The sequence below is a fragment of the Hemitrygon akajei genome, chromosome 10 (assembly GCF_048418815.1).
Source record: "Hemitrygon akajei chromosome 10, sHemAka1.3, whole genome shotgun sequence".
In the NCBI taxonomy this organism is placed as follows: Eukaryota; Metazoa; Chordata; class Chondrichthyes; order Myliobatiformes; family Dasyatidae; genus Hemitrygon; species Hemitrygon akajei.
Genome location: NC_133133.1, coordinates 34,604,969 through 34,628,738, shown reverse-complemented (window position 1 = coordinate 34,628,738; position 23,770 = coordinate 34,604,969). Strand labels below are relative to the sequence as shown.

At 38.0% G+C, this 23,770-nt stretch overlaps 1 protein-coding gene across 6 annotated transcripts in view; it reads left to right on the top strand.

Annotated features, from left to right (window-relative positions):
• tenm1 (teneurin transmembrane protein 1) overlaps positions 1-23,770 on the top strand; it is a 2,244,326-nt gene that overhangs the window by 2,117,705 nt on the left and 102,851 nt on the right. For all 6 annotated transcript variants that reach the window (XM_073058035.1, XM_073058034.1, XM_073058032.1 and 3 more), the window contains one exon: positions 15,045-15,411. In XM_073058035.1, the coding sequence (XP_072914136.1) occupies positions 15,045-15,411 (367 nt within the window). The remainder of the gene's footprint in view (positions 1-15,044; positions 15,412-23,770) is intronic.

Genomic DNA, 23,770 nt, shown 5'->3' with positions numbered 1-23,770 from the left:
AGTCTGCTGTTATTAGAAGGAAACCATATATAGCATCATATTAGTGAGCCAGCTTCTGAAGTTAAACCACAATTAAATAAAAGATTCTTTGTATTCTCCGTAGTCACTATTAGGAACTTGGAGCAAAACCATCTCTGATCCTCCAAGCACAACATGTTCTTGCTTTCCTGTGTAAAATTCAATCAAGTTATGCATTACATATTAATTGAAAAATTGATGAATCCATTGCAAGTATGACTATGATTTTATCATTATTCTCCACCAAGACTTCAACCTACAGCACCGCGATGTGAGGTGAGAGCTGTACTACTGTGGGGACAGAATGTTAATGAGAATACAGTGAGGTGTGGAATTCAAGTTCTTACAGTGTAAGGTGCATAAATAAATTATAGAATAGCAGAAGAATATCCCACAGGGTAATGTCAAAAAAAAGTTGCATTCTTTCATATTTAGGTTTTGCAAGCTTTTTCTTGTGATTTATTCATTTTAATTTCATTTTCAGTTGTATGCAATCCGGGTATTATCTTTCATTGTTGAAGAGATGCAGAGATTGTTCCGTGGCTTCAGTGGTTTCTTCTCTGATCAATAAATCCCAGATATTTGGTAGAATGTGTGACTTTGTTCAGTTGAGATGAGAGCGTTAATAAATACATTTGTAAGGAATTCATTATCATAAATTTAAAATGGAAATCTGGTGACAGCAGGAAAACATATCACTATGGAAGATATCTGCTTTGTAAGATATGAGACAGCAAATGTTAAATTAGCTGACACACCCAGAATGGTCCAAATGACCTGTTTACATCATTCTTGGATAATGCAACTCATTGGTTTTATGTATTCCTGAAATCTTCAGAAGAGAAAAGCATGCAGAATAAATAATGGGAACCAGGTGACTTATAGCGAAAATAATTTTCTCTGACCCATTATAATTTTATTGTTTTGTACTTCAAATGAACAGAAAGATACATGTTTTTTCATAAAAGAGATTAAAATTCAGAGGAAATCTTTATTCTGATTTCTTTGTGCCAAGTTCCTTTTCAGCATCAATATCCACCACAAGATTTTTCTTCCCTCTTTCCTGTGGTACAGTTTCACAATGCTGCAGCATACTGCGGTATCTCATTCACGCCAGCCTAATCTTCTCCTCATCCAACACACACACACACACACACACACACACACACACACACACACACACACACACACACACACACACACACACACACACACACACACACACACACACACACACACACACACACACACACACACACACACACACACACACACACACACACACACACCATCCAGAATGCACTGCCTAAAGCAATCAAGTGTAGAAAACAGAAAGGTTATTCATCTCTCCAAAAATACAGGCGATAAAGCCAGCAATTTCCCTCAGTAACTTGTTATGGTTATTGCTTAAAAGGATGGCTGAAGCTGATTCAATTGTGACTGCTAAAAGAGTAACAGAATTGTGAAAAGGAAAAGAGTAGAGACTGAGACAGGAGAAATTATTTTGAGGAATATGGAAACAAAACAAATACTTTATATCTATGTTCATGACAGAAAACATAGAAAACCTTCTGGAAATAGTGAAGAATAGTCTTAGTTTTGGATAAATCAGTCGGACTGAAAAGCATTATATTCCCAGCATTCAAATTCCTGAATCCCAGGATTTTGAAGATAGATATGGAAATAATAGATGTATTGGTTGTCAACATCTAAGTTATTCCCATAGGTTCTAGAATGCAAATTTGTAAATGTACAAACGAGTTAGCCAGACATCAGTAGTGAGTGAAGTCATGAAATCTTATCACTGGAAAGGCACTGAGAAAATAGAAATAAAATTGGGGTGTATTAATTGAACTTATGAAATGGAAATCATGTTTGAAAAATCAATTAAGAGTTTCTTTTATGAATTATTGCATCTAACAGATTATTATGTTAAGGCCAAACCAGCTGATATAGTGCATTTAGACTTTCAACTGACTTTTGAGGCACAAGAGATTATTAAAAAAATAAGTTAAGTGTCTGTAGATGATATGAAATTGGTTATATATCAGATAATGGATTAAAAAAATAGAAGAATTGGAATAAACTGGTTACTCTTAGTTCAGACATGTGTCTGGCTGGGAGCCACAGAATTTGGCCCTGATGTTCACAACCTATACCAACAAGATGCATGAGGAATTCAGGTGCAGGTAAGGAAAGGGATACTTGTGGTATAGGGAACACCGTGATGGCTGTCTAGTTTGGAAAATCAGTCCTGAGGAAAAAGGCCAGTCAAGGTTTGACTGAATGCTGAACAGGGCAGAATAGTCCACTCACTCATTTAATTCTTATGTTCCTATGAATAAATTCCTAAAATTACAATAGAATGCTTCATTTTCTGATACAGCAGAGTCTGGGACTAATTGGTTTGTTCCTTCAGTTGTCAGAAACACAATGATCTGAATGGACCCTTCTATATTATTGCCTGACTGAAATCATGTAACTCAGCATAGAATAGATTCATAGCTGGGACATTACTGGCCTGTAATGCCTTTATAAATTAATGGAAATGAAGCATATTTTCACTGTCACAATGATTAAATGCAACTTTCCATGTGCCAAAAATATGCTAAAACCAATGGTTTTACTGGAATACAAATGTTATTTCTCAAACTGGAGCCAGGGAAAAAAGAAGCATTAGGTGATGTGACTTGAATTTAAAGATTTTTTTTGGCAAACCTCCAAATATAATGAATAGATAACCTGATTGGTCACCAGAGAAAACTATGATTAGCTTCAAGCAAAGTAGGTGACTTGCGGGATTGTAATAGCATTAATTTTTCAAATATTCTTCCCTTGGTTTGTATTAATTCCATAGTCTTTGATTCAAAAAGATTTTGATGAATATAACTGACTTCAAATTGTTGTAAGGTATCTTAATTGACCATTTATAAAATGCATGACCTCAACTCCAATCCTTTGTACTCAGTTGGTTGACTATCAATGGCTTCTGGGCAAGGAAAAAATAAGCAAATCTTCAGGGTTCCACAAATAAGAGCCCTTGTAAGGGGAATGTGCAGGTTAGGATGAATCTTGACACTTTGGTATTTGTTCTGAATGGTAGGCAGGAAGTCTGTTTAGTGTGTGACTTCAGATATGTGCAGAAGAGTTCCTACTTCGGATTTCAAATCAATAATTTGGCCTTAGAATTAGAATTCAACTTTATGAAGTTCAGAGAAGGTTTGAGTCAGAAAGTGCTGAAGCAAAAGCTGAAAAAGAATTTGATGAGGAGGAATAATATCAAGTCACTCAGAAACAGCAATTAATGGAGCAACTAGATTGTTGAGTTTACTTTTATTTACTGTATGACAGTAAGCTTCTTTAAAATTATACACTTCTCTAGTTAGTTGCGTAGATACTGTACCTGTTTGCAATTGTTTCTTCAGTTTCTGAATTGCATGTAAAAATGCAAAAATCACATTCTTTGAGATGTTTACACCATTTTTAGCGCAAATCCTGTACATTGGGAAACTAGACTGAATAATTCAAAACTGCATTCATTCTCAAGCTTGCGTTTACCCATCATATATTCTGAATGTGATGATATCATCAATGTTTTAATCAATGAATCACAGAAACTCACCATAAAGCATGAGATACATCAGAATGAGAAGGAACCACGTGTGATTTAAAGTTTTCTCCTGGGGATATCATGTTTATGTTCAAAGAAATTATCTTATGAATATTTTATCAGAATAAAATCAGTGCCAATAAGCATCTGAAAGGATCAAGACTTCTACAAGCTGTTAACTATAGTTCACAGACATATTGCTCACTTGACCCAATGCTACCATGGATCATGTAGATTGGAACAACACACAATCATAAGAGAACACCAGGCACCAATACCCACCTGTAGAGTGAGTAGTCCTGTTTCTCTCCTCCCCATTGATGTGGATGTATCTCTTTAGAAGCACTAGTCAACTGATCAGCATACAAATGATGAGGTGCTGTAGATCATACTTTAATGCAAGTAGCAATACAAAGATTTCATAAGGTAACCATGACCCGATTTCATAATTTTATGAACTTCTGATTTGGCATGAATCACTGTCTCAAGTTGTCTGATCTGCTGAGTTCCTCCAGCATTTTGTGTGCTACTTACAGTTTAACTTTTAGATAACTATATCCACATTAGACAGCAAAATGCCCAGACTAATACAAAAACCAAGATTTATCAGTATGATCACCAGGAAAACTTGGTCTACAACCTTGAATGAAGGTGAATGAGAAAATGGAGTCTTTATTACTTGGTTGTTACACAGAAGGTAATATATATCTTTCTAGATGCTGAAATTTCCCTCAGTGGCTACTTTATAAGGACACCTGTACACTTGCTTGTTAATGCAATCATGCAGCAGTAACTCAATACATAGACAAGCATGCAGACAAGGTCAAGAGGTTCAGTTGTTATTCAGTCCAAACATCAGATTTGGAAAGAATATTGATCTAAGTGACTTTGGCAGTGAAGTGATTGTTGGTGCTAGAATGGGTGGTTTTAGTATCTCAGAAACTGCTAATCTCCTGGGATTTTCAGGCATGACAGTCCTGAGAGTTTACAGAGAATAGTGCAAAACACCAAAAAAAAATCCAGTGAGCAGCAGTTCTGTGGGTGAAAACACCCTGTTAATGTGAGAGGTCAGATGAGATTGGCTAGACTGGTAACTATATCCTGCTCAAGCTGACAGGGAGGTGACAGTAACTCAAATAACCTTGTGTTCCAACAGTGGTGTGCAAAATAACTTCTCTGAGTACACAACACGTTGAACATTGATGTGGACTGGCTACAACAGCAGGAACCAATGAGCATACATGCAGTTTCCACTTTATTAGGTGCTAATTGACAATCTGTTCAGGAAAATTATTTTCACATGGACTAAGATACAATAAAAATGTTTTCTTGCTTTCTGTTATATATATGAAATCATTACATAGCACATTGAGCTAGAATAAGGTAAAACAATAACAATGCAGAATAAAGTGTAAAAGCTACCAAAGAAATGTCAAGCAGGTAAACGATAAAGTGCAAGATCCTAATGAGAAAGATTGTGAGGCCAAGAGTTTGTCTTACTGGGATAGAAGTGGTTTTGAATTTTCTGCCCAAATAGAGACAGGAAAAGAGAGAACGTCCAAGGTGGGTGGGGTTTTTAATTATGCTGGCTGTTTTACTAAGGCAGTGAGAAGTACAGACAGAGTCCAGGGAGGCGAAGCTGGTTCTTCTTGGTACAGACTGGATAACAACTGTGTCTCAGCCACATAAAATTTCCAGCTATGGTTTTTGCTGTTGAAATATGCAACATTAATCTGCTTATCAAGTTGCATATTTTTCCATATCAAGTTAGCTTTCACAGATCTAGCGTCAGTTCCTTTGAATTTTTCAAAAGTGTTGAAGTGACTTTATTCATGCTTTTAGCACTAAAGGTGATCATTATAGTAATAATGTGTTGTGGTTTCCTGATATTTCGTCCACTTAATTCAATGAAATGTATTTTGCAGGCAGGGTATAACTCAACCAACTGATGCCCCTTATATATTATAGTGTTTCTAAGCCAATTTCCCTTATTAAGACAACTTAGGAATATTGAGCAGGAATGCTTCAGTTGCCCCCAACCTGTGGTGAAGAGCTCTTCAGAGATTTGTTGCTTTCATTTCATCCACAAATTATAATGCTGTGAAGTAAAATAACAATGTGATATTGTACAGTGGAGGTCAAACTTAATTGAAAGCATTCCATTTCCTAACATACATATGTATTTATCAACATGCATTTTTTTAGAGGAAAGAAATCATCAGAGAAGATTGGTACTAGGCCATACTATGAGCTTTGCTGAAGTTTCAAATATCACAAATCCTGTAGAGACAAAGTCAACAAGGACATAGTTATCACTTGCTGCCAAGAGATGTCGGATAATGAGCAAGAAAGGAAACCTTGGCTTATTTTCATTTTTCTAACTAAAGGAAAATTAACCCACCAATCACCAAACCATTGGCAATCATTGAGCAAAGCTTTGAAACTATCACAAAAATTATTTGATATTGCTTGGCAGAATCATTTAGGTGAAAATACCTTTCAATTGAAGTATATATTTATAGGCCAGTATTACCAAATATTCTTATGACTTTAAATTAGTTTATTTTGTCACATTTTCCATTTGAGTTTACCTACCTGGTAGGGTTTTGCCATCTTAGTTATTTGTTAAAGTCACCTCACATACCCAATGAACTAAATCTTCCTGAACCTCCAGATCAACGAGTATGGTTCTTCCCTACACTCACCTGGTCCATTTATGGAAGATTCTCTACAGAAGGTGAGGCGCTGATAAGACAGGTGGTACAATTTTGTCTGCAATTAATTTTAATTTTTTTATAGATCTCTGATCCTAATGGTTTAAAAATGAGGAATAATTTTAATATAAAGTTAAATGAAACACATCAAAACACTTCAAGAAAACCAAACTAAAGTAAAATAGTTGAAAACACAGCAATTGTCTCTTAGTCTGCAAACCAAGAATACCTTGTGAAATAAAATGAGTTTCTAATCTGAATCCATATCTAACCTGACACGGGAACAGAAACAGTGCCTGAAGGCAAAGCAGTAGAATCCCTGAAGGTTCAATCTTTTTTGCTGTACTCCACATGGATATCCGTAACTTACTATTGTTTGAATGGACCAACGTTGATGGTTCCCTTCAGAACAATTCGCCAAAAAAATCACCCATTATTTCTCTGAAGTTAAATGACCATTCTCCTGCATGTTATTTAGGCACTGCAGTCATGTTCTGATGAACTACTGCAATTACACCACCAGTTCCACTGTATTGCATTGCCTTGATGTTCTTTACTTTTTCTTATAGTCAGCCTTTCCACACTCTAATAACCCATTGATTCCAAAGTGGCAGTATCCAATTCTTCAATTCATAATCCATTCCCTTGCATTCTTTTGTGGGCCTTGTCATGAGTTAGTCTTCATTTTAATGTATTTCTGTCACCTTGCAATTGAAGTGACAGTAATCATTTGTTACCTGAATTCTTCAAGTCAGTTTTGTCATTCATATAATGCAATCACCACCTGTAACCCCTATGCATTCTGCTGTAAATTTTCTGCCTGTTGGCAATGCATGAGTTGTATTCTAAAACAGTCTCCTATCATCACCTTAATTTAAAAGCTAGACAGATTTTTTTTCATCTTTTTAAAGGCTATTTTTGTACATTCAATTCTGTTTAATATCCTTCATACTTCAATTATTATAAATTGAACTAACTGAAAATCAGCTTGATCCAGTTCATATTTTCACATTCCACAATGTATTATGTTCAAAGGTTCATTTATTATCAAAGTATGTATGCAGTATACAACTCTGGGATTCTTCTTCTCCAGATAACTGCAGAACCAAGAAAAACCATGGAAGTCAGTTCAAAGAGGAACAGCAAACCCACCCCCTGCACAAAAAAGAACTGTAAAACCATAAGACATAGGAGCAGAATTAGGCCATCCAGCCCATCGAGTCTGCACCACCATTTCATCATGGCTGATCCCAGATCCCACTCAAGCCCATGCACCTGCCTTCTCGCCATATCTTTTGTTGACCTGACAGATCAGAAAATGATCAACTTCTGCCTTAAATATACCCATGGACTTGGCCTCCACCGTAGTCTGTGGCAGAGCATTCCACAGATTTACTACTCTCTGGCTAAAATGAATTCCTCCTTTCCACTGTTCTAACAGGCTGACCGTCAGTTTTGAGGCTGTGCCCTCTAATTCTGGAATCCCCCACCACAAGAAACATTCTGACCACATCTACCCTATCTAGTCCATTCAACATTCAGTAGGTTTCAATGAGATCTCCCACATTATTCTAAATTTCAATGAGTACAGGCCCAAAGCTGCCAAACTCTCCTCTTATGTTTACACCTTCATTCAAAAAATCATCCTTGTGAACCTCCTCTGGACTCTCTCCAATGACAACACATCCTTTCTGAGATATGGGGACTAAAACTGTTGACAATACTCCAAGTGTGGCCTGACCAGTGTCTTATAAAGGCTCAGCATTAGCTCCTTGCTTTTATAATTTATTCCCCTCGCAATAAATGTCAACATTGCTTTTGCTTCCTTTACCACAGACTCAACCCTTAAATTAACCTTCTGGGAGTTTTGCTTGAGGACTCCTAAGTCCCTCTGTACTGCTGGTGTTTGATCTTTCTCCCCACTTAGATAATGATCAGCACTACTGTTCCTTTTATCAAAATGTATTATCATATATTTCCCAACGCTATATTCCATCTGCCACTTTTTTGTCCTTTCTTCCAATTTGTTTAAGTCCTGCTGCAATCGCATTGCTTTCTCAGCATTACCTACCCCTCCACCTATCTCCATATCATCCGTGAACTTTGCCACAAAGCCATCTACTCCAATTATCCAAATCATTGATCATCAATGATCATCAACTCCCAAACCTCCCTGCCCCACACGAAACACAAGAACATCAGCCCTAAATGCCCACTCCCCACACAAAAAACTAAGAAAATCATCGATGCCCCCTGCAAACCCCTCTGCCCCCCACACAAAAATCCACAGGAACATCGACTCCCATTCTGTAGGCAATTATTTGTCCACGCATGCAAAATGAAATTCTAGATTAAAATTGATGTAAGTGGATCTGCAGATGATTCAGGGTACCATCAGTATTTAGCAGGTGCCAAAATAACCAACTAAATCATGAAAGTCAAAATTAGGTGATAACCAATCTTGAGTTTTAAAATCTGAAGGTCAGAATAATTAGATTGAAATGAATGGAATGAAGTTTCCCTTAATATAGGATATTATCTATGATGCTAATTCAGAATATTCAGTAAATAAATGGTGCAAAGGCAGCTGTGCTGGAATCACATAAATGTAATCAGATTTGGGTAAACAAGCTGATTTGAATCACTAAACAGCCTGTGCTCCAAAGAAGCTCTATAATCTGGTTAATTTGATCAGGATTGATTACTGTCTCTCACTCTGGCCAGCAACATGAAACAATTTTTGAAATTGGATGCTTATTGCCTTTAAATTACATTCACTTTCTGCTTTCTTATTCATTTAGAAACCAACTTCACATTCATTCTAAGCTGTATTATGTGCATTCCAGTTATTCTTATAAATTTAAATAAGTCTAGATTCATGCAAAGCTTTGTGTTATTGAGCCAGTAAATCAGTTTGCATAGGGATGTCTCTTCCCATCTTGTGTACTGGAAGAGTTGATGTTATCTGAAAGACTTCACAAAGGCTATTCTGTCCCTTGAAACTGTTTTGCCTTTTAACTTCATTTACCTACCTCTGTTCCATATTTTATAACATATGCTTGAACAATAATTCACCAATTTCAGACTTCAAAATAGCACTTTATCCAGTGTTACTGTTGTCTGCAAAAGTTGATTACAAACATTTACTACTATTTACCCACGCAATTATTCCCCAATCATTCTTAAAGGGTCGACTCTAATTTTTAGTCTTTACCCTGATATCCTAGACTCTCACCACTTTCCCTCAGTTTTATCTTTTTCCTTTTAGTATCTTGAAAATTGATCAACCCATCCTTTAATCTTGTAAATTCTATAAGATGCAACCAACTTTATCTTTTTTTCCTTTTAGTATCTTGAAAATTGATCAAATCATCCTTTAATCTTCTAAATTCCTTAGGATGCAACCAGTATTTGTGGAATCCCTTTTATAACAAATGTTTGTAATCCAGGTAAATCTACCCTGCACTATATCCAAGGCCAATATACCCTTCCTATTAGTCAGAACTTTTAATGATATGCAAATATAGTATCAATGACTGAAACATTATTCATTTTCCCTTATATTCAAGCCCACTAGAATTATAGAAGGCAGCATTCTATATGCCTTTTCCACTCTTTTCTTATTTGTGTTATTCTAGGGTCTGTATTCTTGAACCTCTGTCTCTCTTTGAACCACAAAAATCTCTCTCTTTATACCATTTGTAAAGTATTACCTCCAAAGTATTGGTGACCCAATTTTAGCTTACATCAAATTGTCACAAAAAGACCCCATTATTAAATCTAATAATATGTTATGTTATTCCCCTATTAATATTGCTTACAAAGTTTTTTTTTGCTTTTTCATCAGCATGGTATATCTTCAAAAAACAATGAATATTTGAAACCACAAACAGATCCCTGTGGAACACAATTAATAGCATTTTGTCATTAAGGGTCATGACTAAAAGATTTGAGTACAGGAGCAGGGAGGTTCTACTGCAGTTGTACAAGGCCTTGGTGAGACCGCACCTAGAATATTGTGTGCAATTTTAGTCCCCTAATCTGAGGAAAGACATTCTTGCCATAGAGGGAGTACAGAGAAGGCTCACCAGATTGATTCCTGGGATGGCAGGACTTTCATATGAAGAAAGACGGATCGACTAGGCTTATTCTCACTGGACTTTAGAAGATTGAGGGGGGATCTTATTGAAACGTATAAAACTCTAAAGGGATTGGACAGGCTAGATGCAGGAAGATTGTTTCCGATGTTGGGGAAGTCCAGAACGAGGGGTCACAGTTTAAGGATAAAGGGGAAGCCTTTTAGGACTGAGATGAGGAAAAACTTCTTCACACAGAGAGTGGTGAATCTGTGGAATTCTCTGCCACAGGGAACAGTTGAGGCCGGTTCATTGGCTATATTTAAGAGGAAGTTAGATATGGCCCTTGTGGCTAAAGGGATCAGGGGATATGGAGAGAAAGCAGGTACAGGGTTCTGAGTTGGATGATCAGCCATGATCATACTGAATGGCGGTGCAGGCTCGAAGAGCCGAATGGCCTACTCCTGCACCTATTTTCCATGTTTCTATGTTTCTATTATGTCAATCTTTAAGCTGGAAAATAGATACAGCCCATTTGACATTACCCTATATGCAAATAAGTATTTTAGTCATTGGTTCACCATTTGGACTTCAGCAGCGACGGACAACGTAATTTCCTACACAGGTGTAGGAAACAGAGAAAGGAAAATATGCAGTCCATTACTGATATCATGCCTATGTAATTAGTACATCAGAGATTGGGGCGGGGAAAGATCATCATCACTTGAAAACTCACTTGTGATCTATAGGGTGTGATAGGAGATACTGAGTTCTCAGACGTGAGCATCAGGCAAATAGAACCAGCAATGAAAACTATTGATGCTGTGCTGATCAGAGAATAGATCTTGGTGGTCAGGTAGAAAAGGGGAAGGCATGATTCCATTGGGTGGGAAGAGGGCAAAGGGAAACAAAGGGATGCTTTTTTCAAGATCCTAGTCAGGGTAGTGTATTAAAATCTAGTTGTTCCAGGAGGAACAGATTATGGCATTCCTTGAAAAACATGGACTAATTTTTCCATGATATTCCAGAAGGAGTGATGCACAGGAATAGCATGTTTAGTGCTGATTTCACCAGCAAGTTCATGGTCAATTTATTGAAAAATGGAAATGGTCGCTAATGCATTTCCCTCTGAGAAAAGTCCATTGTCAATTGTAGCGCAGAAATAAACAAAGTTATGTTATGAAATTTGTAGGTATCCCTATCTTCTCTTCTGTTCAGCTAGTATCCTAACCAGGTCATAATTTTTCTTTGATTCCTTAAGTTTCAACATTTGCAGAGTCAGTTAGGATAAATTTAAAAAATGTCTCCAAGAAATTTGAGAAAATAACATTCATATTCATTTCTCTACCTATTAAATTAATCATTTTTCAATTCAAATCAAATTGCAATGTAGCTTCCCCAAATCCAGACTGGCTTTTGTAAATTGTTGACATTTTTCAGGGTGTTCAATTACTCTGTCATTAATTATAGACTTTAATCATTTTTAACAGCAGATGTTCAGCTAATTGATTTGAATAATCAAAGTTTTTCTCCATCAACGTGTTAAATTGGCAGACTGAAGGAATGGTTCTTGGATTGACAAAATATGGAAAAATTGTAGATAGTGGAAGTACAAGGTTCTCATCCATTCCTCTTACAATATTAGCAGAGAACAATTCTATCCTGGTAATTTACAGAGTTATTTTCTTCAAAACTGTTTCTTTGTTAATTAATTATGGATATGTGTATAAATAGTATTAGAAATATATTTAAGACAAGGTTGGATATATTTTTGCTTAGTAGGGGAATTAAGGGTTGTGAGGGAAAGGCAGGTAGTTGGATATGAGTCCATGGTCAGATCAGCCATGATCTTATTGAATGGCAGAGCAGGTGCAACAGGCCAGATAGCCTACTCCTGTTCCTACTTCTTATGTTCTTATGTCATGCTATGTTCTTCCTATAAATACTAATGTTACATAATTATGCAATAAGTGCACCATTTCCATACTTTCATTTGCAGTCTTGCCAGTATTTTAAGATGTCCGTTTTACTCTTGATCATTACAAAATAAATTCAAAACACTGAGCTGATTTAAATACACCTTTTAATGCTTGGGATCATTGAACACTTTTCTGATAATCTGCTGCAGCACCTTTTCTCTCTGCTGATCACCAAGATCTACAGTAGTGTTTACAATTTTTTCTTGGTTTTTCCTGTATTTTTAATGTAGTCCTTACCACTTCACATATTCATGACTGTTTTAAGTTTGGAGAAATAGTCTAGTTTCATTAAACTGCTGCTGCATTACATCAAAGATCATTTTTGAGAACCGCCCATGCAAATCTTAAAACCTTGACATTTGCTTCCCCAGTCATGACCAATTCTGTAATTCTCATCATACTGTTCAAAATGAAATGTAATTCAACTATTTAATGAACAGTCCATTTGCCAATGTTCAGTAAATAAGAATTAGACAGTAACATTAGCCAGCCTACCTGAACCTAGAATCTGAATAGTTTGAATTTAACTATGTTTTAAGATAAATGATTGCACATTTCAGACTGTTAATGCAAAGTAGCCCATTGATCATAACTAAATTAGATACAGTCCTGCCTCTTTGTTGGAAAGGGCATAATGCTGCAAAACAAAATCCTGAAAGTGATTAGAGGTATCAGAATACTAGATAACTCTGCTATATGTTATCAATAAAAAGGAGAAAGTATTAAATGTCTTAGCAGGCTTAAAGATAGATAAATAACCAGGATTTGATTAGATGTATCCCAAGCTGTTATGGGAGGCAAGGGAGGAGATTGCTGGAGCCCTGACATTGATTATGATATCATCTCTGGCCACAAGCAACATCCCAGATGACTGGAGAACAGCGAATGTGGTAGTCTTACTCACAAAAGCCATGTAATTACAAGACCTTCAGTCAAACATCAATGGCAGGGAAGTTGCTGGAAAATATTCTAAGGGTCAAGATTGCTGAACATTTGGAAACACTAGGATTAATCAAAGTTATTCGGCATGTTTGTGTTAGGGGAAGATCCTATCTGACTAATTTTCAAAGAGTTAACAGAATCTATTATGAAGGCAAAGTGGTTGTTGTCATCTACGTGGCCTGATAACAAAGGTGACTGGTCCAAGTGGTTAAAAATCAATGTGATAGGACAAGTTGTCTTAATGGATAAAAACTTGGCCTTATAGTAAGAAGCAGAAGATAATGTTGGCGTGTTTGCTATGTTATTGGATGTTGATGACTAATGAGACCTGAGGCCCTCTGTTGGTCAGGGTCAACCATGGATGTTGCATCCTGGCTGTCTACATTATATGCAAGGTCAGACTAGGGCGGTACGATGAGGAGAGCAAGCTATTGCCCATGCAGAAGCTCCTCCTCTCTGCTCAGCTGATGCATTCAAAGGAATGTCAGAGACTAATACAGTTTGGCACCAGTGGTGTTGCAGGGAGAGACTCTTGAAAGCACTATTTAGGATGGGACATTTGTTTTGAATGATCAGGCCCAAGAAAATATTGAGGAACAGAGAGACTGCAGTATGCAAGTCCAAAAATCCCTGCAAGTGGTAGCACAGGCAAGCATGGTCTTGAAGTAGACATGAGAATACTTGGTTTAGTTCAGCAGGTGATAGAATATCAAAACTAGGAAGCTAATATGTGATCTTTGTTCCGCCAGATAGAGTACTGTATTCACTTTTGGTCCACACTCTATAGGAAGCATGAGATTGCATGAGAAAGAATGCAGAGAAGATTCTATGGGATATTGCCTGGAGTAAAAGATCTCAGGTAATAGGAAAGATTAGTTACATTAATTCAGGTTTAATTTTTTTAGAGCTGAAAAGGCTGGGGAGAAGTTATAGATAGATTAGATAGTAGGAATATTTTCCTTGGTAATGAAGAATGTGATTGCAATCTTTAAGATTAAGGCAAGAAGAATGAGGATAAGACAACATTTAAGGAAACAGTCTTTGAACTCAGAGAGTAGTTGGAATCCAAAATAATTGTGGATGATGAAAGCCAGTACTGTAACAACCTTGAAAATGAATATAGTTGAGCACTTCAATTGCCATCTCTAATCAATTACGAACCAAATGCTGGTAAATTGGATTAGTGTAGACTTGATAGTTGGCATGAACAACAAGGAGTGAAGGGTCCTATTTCTGTGCTGTATGAATCTATAACACTAACTCTAGTGCAGAAATTCAAAATGATTCTGACACCTCCTAATATAATTTATCTTGAACTGAAAATACCAGATTAAACTTCTGTAACCTTCTCAGTATGCTTGTCTAATATGTTCTATACTAATGCATTCTGCCACTAGGGCCTATACATAACTTTGACTACAAATTTAATTCATTTTCAGTTCATTGTGTTCTTCTCACTATGATACGTCTTCTCTTACTTTTTGAATTGTTAATCCTTATTTATTGTCTATTCCCCAACCTATACTTTTGTGAAGATCCTAAAATCTGATACATTTAGACCTCTGTTCAAAATGAAATATAATTCAACAATTAAATGATTTGATTCAAAACCCACCACTTACCATTGCTAAATAAATAAGAAATTGGACAGTACAGTTAGTGATTGCAATAGTTCACTAATAGAATAAATTATTGCACTTTATAGGTGCGCCTCGAATGGCCAACTGACCTGGCAGTCAATCCAATCGATAATTCTCTCTACGTGCTTGACAACAACATTGTGCTACAGGTGTTAGAAACTAGTCATGTACGAATCATTGCGGGCCGGCCTATCCACTGCCAGGTGCCAGGCATCAACCATTACCTCCTGAGCAAGATGGCCATTCACTCCACTCTGGAGTCGGCCAGAGCCATTGCTGTTTCTCACAGTGGGGTACTGTTCATAGCGGAGACAGACGAGAGGAAGATCAATCGGATACAGCAGGTGACTACCAATGGGGAGATCTTCATTTTTGCCGGCACGTCTACGGAATGTGACTGCAAGATTGACCCCAACTGCAACTGCTTCTCAGGTAATGATTGATTTAGTTGTGTTGTGGAGAAAATAACTGGAAAGTCCAAAAATAGTACACACACACATATTTACTGGTTGTCAGGTTCAAAAGGTTCATGTTGGCAATGAAGCCCATGAGTCACATTATTTTCAGTCATAATTTAATTGACTGAAAAGGGTTTTCCATTTGACTGAGTCTGACTGTCAGAATGTTCAAATTGGAGAATGGATAGCCCAGTAATTTTAACAATTGAAAGCTAAACTACACAGTTTCAAAAATGTTTAAATGACATATTGGAGATATACCTCGGCATTTTATCCATCCAACATGTCAAAATTTGGAAGATACTTAGGTTTAGTTTAGAATGTATTGTGCAAGTTGTCTGCTTACACAATTTGTTGCACCAGTTGAGGTTATGATTGCACTTTTAAATATTATTAAAGTGTTTATTTTTGCACAAGATGAAGTTCACAGTCTGACACCAATTCTGATGGCAGGAGCATTATTTCCAATATCTTGCATTACTGCATGCTTTGATATTTAACTGAGGACAGAAGAGAGTGGAACTGAAACAGCTATTTGTGATTGTCACTCATGGATCTCATTGTTTTTACTTCCTAGTATTGCTGCAATCATTTTTGAGTCAATTGGATCACATACTGAACACCAACTCTGAAAGCTGTTTATGGACTTTCTTTTATGAACTTAACAATGTGAAAGAATTTTATGAATCTGGAGCAGGAGCAAAGCACTTGGCCTTTCAAGTTTACTCCACCACTTCATAAGATCATGGCTGAACTCATTGTTTAAATTGAAATTCAAGTTTATTGCCATCTGACTCTGCATATATACAACCAAATGAAACAATATACCTCCAGACCACAGTGCACCCACAAAACAGTCAGTACTGTGCAAAATTCTTAGGCATGTGCAGTATATATACTGTAGTTAGGATGCCTAAGACCTTTGTACAGTACTACACTTGTCAATGTAGAGCGGAGAGCAAGTTTATAAATCTGGCGGGAGCCAAGGATGTTGGGAATGGGGAGGGCAGAGCGCCACGGGATGGGTATGGGACAGGTGGCAGAGTAGGAGTGTCAGGGGCAGGGTATGGTGTGGGACCAGGTGCACCCATCCCTGAGACACCAGGCAAAGTCATTTGTTTCCAAACAATTGGTTTATTGATCATTACAGAATATCTCGCTGGTGCTCCCTGCTCCCTGCTCTCTCCCTTCCCCTTTTCCCAACCATGATTCCCCTCTCCCTGTCCCCTTCTCAGTCTTTGTCCACAATAGAAACCCATATCAGAATCAGATTTATCAACACTCACATATGTCATAAAATTTGTTTTTATTTGTGTTGCACACCAGAAGTCCTGTGTAATGCATAAAATGACTACAGTACCATGCAAAAGTCTTACAACACACCAGCTATATATATGTGCCTAAGACTTTTGTACACTACTTTACATCACACACAGCACATCAACCAAAAATATATGATAAGAAAGTGCAGCACCGGTAAACAGTACTGTAAACAGCTGGCCATCATAGTAACGAGACCTCAGTGGTAACAGGGTATTCTTTACATTCATGCTGCTTACAAATTAAATAATGAATTCAACTTCTGCTGACCTGTGATGACGATTACTGCAAAATTCATGATTCTGAGAGAGAAACATTCACCCCATCTTTCTCTTAAACAAATAACACCTGATTTTACTGCTAGGAAGAAATAAGAATCAGTCTTGGATGCTGTCAGAATTATAATGGTTAACAATGCACAGACAATAGTATTCCTATTCATAGGTATCAAATAGTCAACCAAGCACCCACAGCATATGCTTGGTAAAAAGCTTTCCATGATCAATGGGCACTTTGAAATAGCGAGGCAATAAAATTAGTTTCTGTAGACACATTTGCGATTATATAATATGCCAAATTAATTCCTATAAAAAGCCCAATTCACAAGTAGCCTTCATATTGTTGAGAGTGCTGATGTTTGCATGACTAATGCCTCCTGGAAGTTGTGCATTTTTAGCAGATTGTGCAGCAGTTTGGACCTGCCATGTTCCAGGACCTCCAAACTCCAGTCTCTGCCCTCTTACCGTTACACTCATTCAGCATTGCCCTTTGAAAGTGCTCACTATTGTCACTTGAAAGGATTGCCAGACAGTGAGGTGTTTGCAGACTGGTACCGCTAGCCCTTGCTTTTTTTCTACAAATTGTTAAAGTTATCCATAGTGTGTAACATCTACAAGGAATTGCGTGCCAAATGATATGCTTTTATCTTGAGTTTGACACCTTAGTGCAAACTAGTTGAGCCCCAAATCGAGTGCTTAGCAGCATGAATGTGAAAAAGGAAAGTGCAAGCAGAACAGGACAAGCTGATATAGAAATGACTACATTTACCCAATATACTGGGAAGCCATTCTTCTCCCCATATTTCTGTAATGTGTAAGTCATCAATCTGGATATAATAGACAGGATAGACAAAGGAGAGTCAGTAGTTTTTTTTTCTCTCTTGGATTTTAAGAAGGCCCTTGACAAAACACCACACATGAAGTTGCTAGACAAAGAGCCCATGGTATTACAGGAAATATACTAGCACAGATAGAAGACAGTCTGGCTGGCAGAAGGCAAAGTGTGAGAATAAAGTGGGCCTTTTCTGGATGTCTACTTGTGACTAGTGGTGTTCCACAGGGGTCAGTGTTGTGTCTGCTACTTTTCACATTTTATGTTAATAATCTAGATAACAGAATTGATGGCTTTGTGGCCAAGTTCTCAGATGATACAAAGATAGGTGGAGGGGCACATAGTCTTGAGGAAACAGTGAGTCTGCAGAAGTTTGCAAAAGGGCGGTCAGGTAGGGAAGCGCTTTACAGTACCAGCCACCCGGGTTCAATCTCAGCTGCTTACTGTAAGGAGCTTGTATGTTCTCCCCCTGATTGTATGGTTTCCTTCCAAAGTCCAAAGACATATTGGTTGATAAGGTAATTGGTCATTGCAAATTGTCCCATGATTAGATTAGGGTTAAATTAGGGACCTATTCTGCACTGTGTCAATAAATAAATAAATTGGACAGATTAGGAGAACAGCCAACGATGTGACAGATGGAATACAGTTTAGGAAAGTGGCATGCACTTGTATGATCATGCACTTTGAAAGAAAGAATAAAAGCGGAGACTAAACAGGGAGTGAATTCAGAAATCAAGTTACAAACGGACTTGGGAGTGCTAGTGCAGGATTCCCTGAAGATTATTTTGTAGGTGGAATCAATAGTAGGGAAGGCAAATGAAATATTGCCATTAATTTTGAGAGGAGTTGAACACAGAAGCAAGGTTGTAATGCTAAGGCTTTATAAGGTATTGTTCAGACCACATTTAGAGTATTGTGGGCAGTTTTGTCCAATATCAAAGAAAGCATGTGTTGGCATTGGAAAGGGTCTAGAGAAGGTTTATGAGTATGATTATGGGAATGAAAGAGTTAGCATATGAGGAACATTTAACAGCTGTTGGCCTGTGCTTGCTGGACTTTAGAAGAATAAGGTGTGATCTTACTGAAACCTACCGAATATTGAAAGGCCTAGATAGAGTGGACTTGGAGAAGATGTTTCAAACAGTGGGAGAGAGGCCACAGAAGAGAGATGAGGAGGAATTTCTTTAGCCAGAGGGTGATGAATCTGTGGAATTCATCACCACAGATGGTTGTGGAGGCCATGTCATTAGGGATATTTGAAGAGTAAGAGTGTTAGAGGTAATGAGGAGAAAACAGGAAATGCAATTGAGAGCAAAAATAAATCAGCCATGATCAAATGATGGAGCAAACTCAATGGGCGAATGACCTTATTCTGCTCCTATGGCTTATCCTCTTCTCAATGTTAACACCAAAAGCTGCACTGGCAGAATGAGATCGCAAACGTTCTCATCGTATTTGATTTCTATGGGGCCATTCCTGTTGGCTGGCATTTTTGCAACCCTGTTACTATATTTAGAGGAATGGTTGCTGACTTGCTGTTACATCCTGCAAATTTCTTTGAACACAGGTGTACACAGAAATAATAGAAGTTGACTTAGTTTCTATGACCACAACCCACTGCAGCACAAAGCCATTGATCGATGATATCTTGGTTGTGCAGCACAAGCTAGGAAACTAGGTTTCACAACACACGGCTGGACCTCCAACTGCACAAGTGATAGGGCCCGCCCTTTCCATGCAGGCAATGCAGTCTCTGAGCACTGTACAAAAGCTTATAAAAGTCTGATGACATACTCCTCCATACACCTGGAATTGCATGCATTCTTTCTTTTTGCTCTGCCAATTTATTAAACATTTCGTTATGGGTACCCATCTGTCTTTTTCTGTAAACTGCTCTCTGACAATCTGAGACATCTGCAATAAGACTTGAGAGAGAACTGTAGTCAAGGGCACTGGCATCCAGACATCTACCTCCCATTCCCTGGATATATTGCTTTCTCACAAAGTGCCTCACTGTATGTTACCCTCTTCTCAATTATGCCGAGTATCATTATTTTAGCTGGTGACTGCAAGCATTAAGTTAATAATGTGCTTTCCCTTTCAACCATACTTTGCTCCTTCTGCTCTATATTTCATTTATCGGCTATTTGAAAGATACAAGCTTTAGGTTTTGATGAAAAGAGTTGGGGTAATCTAAGGTACACACAAAAATCATCTGCAGGCTGTAAAACATATCAACAAGATATTTCAAGTATGGTGAGCAATCTCCACTCCATGGAAGTTAAGGTGATGTAGCAGCCCTTGTCCTCACCTAGTTAGCCTTTGTTGCCTCCTATTATATGCCATATTGTCATGGACAAAAGAAGCATTTGTGTTAATGGATGTCTCACAGTGCATTGTATTATTCTGGCTATAGTCAGTGGTTCTGAAAGAGCCCAGCATTCACTTGCAGACCTGCAGAGTGACAGATGCCAATGCTTCATTCAATATTCTAATAATAGACTCCACTTGGAATTGAACTGTCGATCTTTATTTTGCAAATCCTATATCTGCCAGCTCTGTCAGTCCCAACCAGTAGAATGGGGAGTCCCAGCATGGAGATTCGGAGGGAAAAGTTTACATATAATAATGCTTAAAATTATATATTTAATTAAATATGCATTAGTAAATTAATTCATTAATAATCATAAAATATTCTTCTCAAAATGTTTTCATTTTTAAAAGTGATTTCTAACTGCCTGAATACATTTCTGAATAAAGTCATAAAATAAATCTTCCTACTTTGACAAAAGTTGAAGCTCCTGTCACCTGTCAAATTCAATAAATTGTTTTCCAGAGGTATGTCTTAGCAGATGACTACTTGGGCCTATTGGTCACTGAGTTGATAAGTCTCATCATACGACCTTTGTATGTACATATGGCCACAGTTGGCTCAGATAAGTGATGGTTGGTGCAGACAGGAGGTAGCAAGGACCAGTATCAGGCCAAAACCAGTTCACCTTGTCTGAAAGGTGATATGCATCAACTGTGAGATACGAGAGTAGAATAAGCAGCAATGACAAGTGTAGGAGGATGCATTAGCACTATTCAACTGAAATTCTTGGCAAATTATTTCTAGTACTTAACATCACACTTCAGGATAGCTACAAAATGGTGTCCTTGTCAACATTGCCTACGCTCCACTAATTTATAGTGCGTGCTATAGTAGAGTACCCTGGTCTATGTGGGATCAATACATTTATCCTATGTCGCACTTCCTCCACAAGGATCTTCAAAAGCTCTGGAGGATGTAAAGGAAAGATGTAGAGGTTTTCAAGAGGGCGAAGAAGAGGTTTGCTAGGTTGCTGCTTGGATTCAAAGATATGTGCTATGAGGAAAGGTTGAACAAGGTCCTGCTCTGGAGTAATGAAGATGGAGGGGAGACTGGATAGTTTATAAGATTATGAGAGGCATAGATAGAATACATTGACAAAGGTTGCAAATATAATAGAGGTGTTTAGGATTATCTTCCATAGGCACATGAATATTGAGAGAATGGAGTAATATAGACTGTGCAGACAGCGGGGCTAGTCTTGTTAGACATTAAATTACTAGTTTGATTAGTTCATCACAACAACATGGGCTGAAGAGCTTGTTACGGTCTTGTACTCTTTATCTTAAAGTTGAGCTGCTGAGTCCATTCTGCCATATGCTATCCTATTCTTCAATGTTACCCAATCAGAACGATTCACGTAGTGCCTCTTGGTACCAGCAGTAACAGTGCACAGGATTTATGTAATGCAAGCCAGCTTTAGGTGGAGTTAACCACTCAGAATATTGGGCAAACTGCTGAGGCAATGAATTCATAAACAACATGAGTAGCAGAATTGGAAAGATGCCTAGATTGAAATTAGTGAAAATGGGTTAATCATCTGAGTTTAATTTTGAAGAAATTATCCCCCTAAATATATTAATGACACAGATTACACAAATGATTTTTAGATCGAGTGTAATTCATTCAACCTGTCCTCAATGTGGGATAGGAAGAAGCTTAATGTTCCTGAATACCACTTCATATAAAAGGTGATGTTTGATGGGCTTTGCCTATCAATGCAATATACTCTGTCATTAACATTCCTGAGGTTTAAGAAAATTGACTGGAAAGTACAAGATGAGAATGGTGACTTTGCTATCAATCAGATCATAAAAATCTCCCAAAATGAACAGATGTTATGTGGATGTCCATGGAAGTTTTTTTTTCAAAATCAAGTTTAAATTCAAATTCAAGTTTCAGCTTAATTACCATTCCGCGATTTAGGAATATAGACAACCAAACAGCATTGTTTCGGGGCCATGGTGCAACACACATTACCAACACGTAACACAAAGCACAAGTAGTGCATATAGTAACGATTTCAGAAAAACATACAGTCGCAAAGAAAAAAATATATATAGCCCAAGTCCCCGAGTGGCATGACTGCATACTAATCACAAAATAGAGAGATCTGCAAATGCTGGAAATCGGAGCAGCACACAGAAAATGCTGGCAGAACTCAGCAGGCCAGGCAGCATCTAGGAAAAGAGTAGAATCAATGTCGCGGGCCGTCCTGCCAGAGGGTTTCAGTCTGACATGTCAGCTGTACCCTTTTCCTAGATGCTGAATTCCTCCAGCATTTTGTGCTATGACTGCACTCTCCCGGTCCAGCTTGTTCTTCTACTGAGTGAACACTGGGGAGCAGCACCGATATGAGGGGTCAGGACCCAACTGAGTACAGATTCCAGTGCGTCCCACAGAGACTCCCACACACTGCCCTGGCATCTCCTCTCCTGGGCAGTTTCAGCCTGGTCCTCACCACAATGGAGTCAGTTCAGCTCCCCCGCCATCAGTGGCACCAATGAACCAGTGAACCAGACTTACAGTATATTACATTACCAAACGTCACACATTATAGCTTATAGTTTGGTCCACATCTTAAATTTGCGTTAATTTTTATTTTCTTCCCTTCTTATCCTGATGTAAGATTCCTTGTGCGAGTGTAGGGGTCTCTGAGCGAAGTGTCCATTTTTTGTGTCTGATTCTGCAAAGTGAGGATCAGCATACACTTCCACATTGAGGCTGATGAAGTCAAGCATAAACCTGTGATTGGTATACTTGCACGCCGCTTTGCAACAGGGTTAGCTAGCCAGTTCTCAGGACTAAGATTTGTGGTTCACATTTCCTTCCCTAATATCTTACATAGAGAATTTAGCTTCCCAGATTTGTTGCCTGGACATTGCGGATTTAACCAATCTTAGCTTACATGCAGTAGATGGGTTGGACATTTGCTGTAGGTGGTGCCGAGTGGAACGAGATGATGGAGGGCAAAAGGTGCGAGGAGGAGATGAAAGGGAAGGTTGAACTCAAATCCTGTTCAGTGAACCCGTTTCAGTAAAGGCAAGTTGTGGGCAATAGGTAAGCAAGGCAAGTTATGCAGCAATCCTGCCTTCCCCTGTGAGAGTCCAGTCCACCCACCTTAGTAAGATTGCTAGCACACTGAAGTGCTGGAAGACCAACGAGAGACTAGAATGAGAAGTGAGCAACAGTTTGTACCATCGAAAGATCAAAACTGAAACAAAATAGTTTTCAAAATCAAATAAGAATTCACCTTAAGAGGCAGAGTGACATGAAGCTGTCAAGGCTTGGACAGTTTCATTGTACTCTCAGCAAAATTCAAACATTTGGTTCTGTAAGATTATTACCGGTGGGTTTACATCATTCATTTGAGTTACCAAGTTGCCTTTGTTCATTGCTCTTGTGGTATTGTTATAAAGAATTCAGGCTGAGGGCTATGTTTTGGAAACGCAGATAAACATCATTCATAAAGGGAAGAATTTTCCCTTCAGCAGTAACAGTATTGATATGCTTGCCAAATGTCATATAT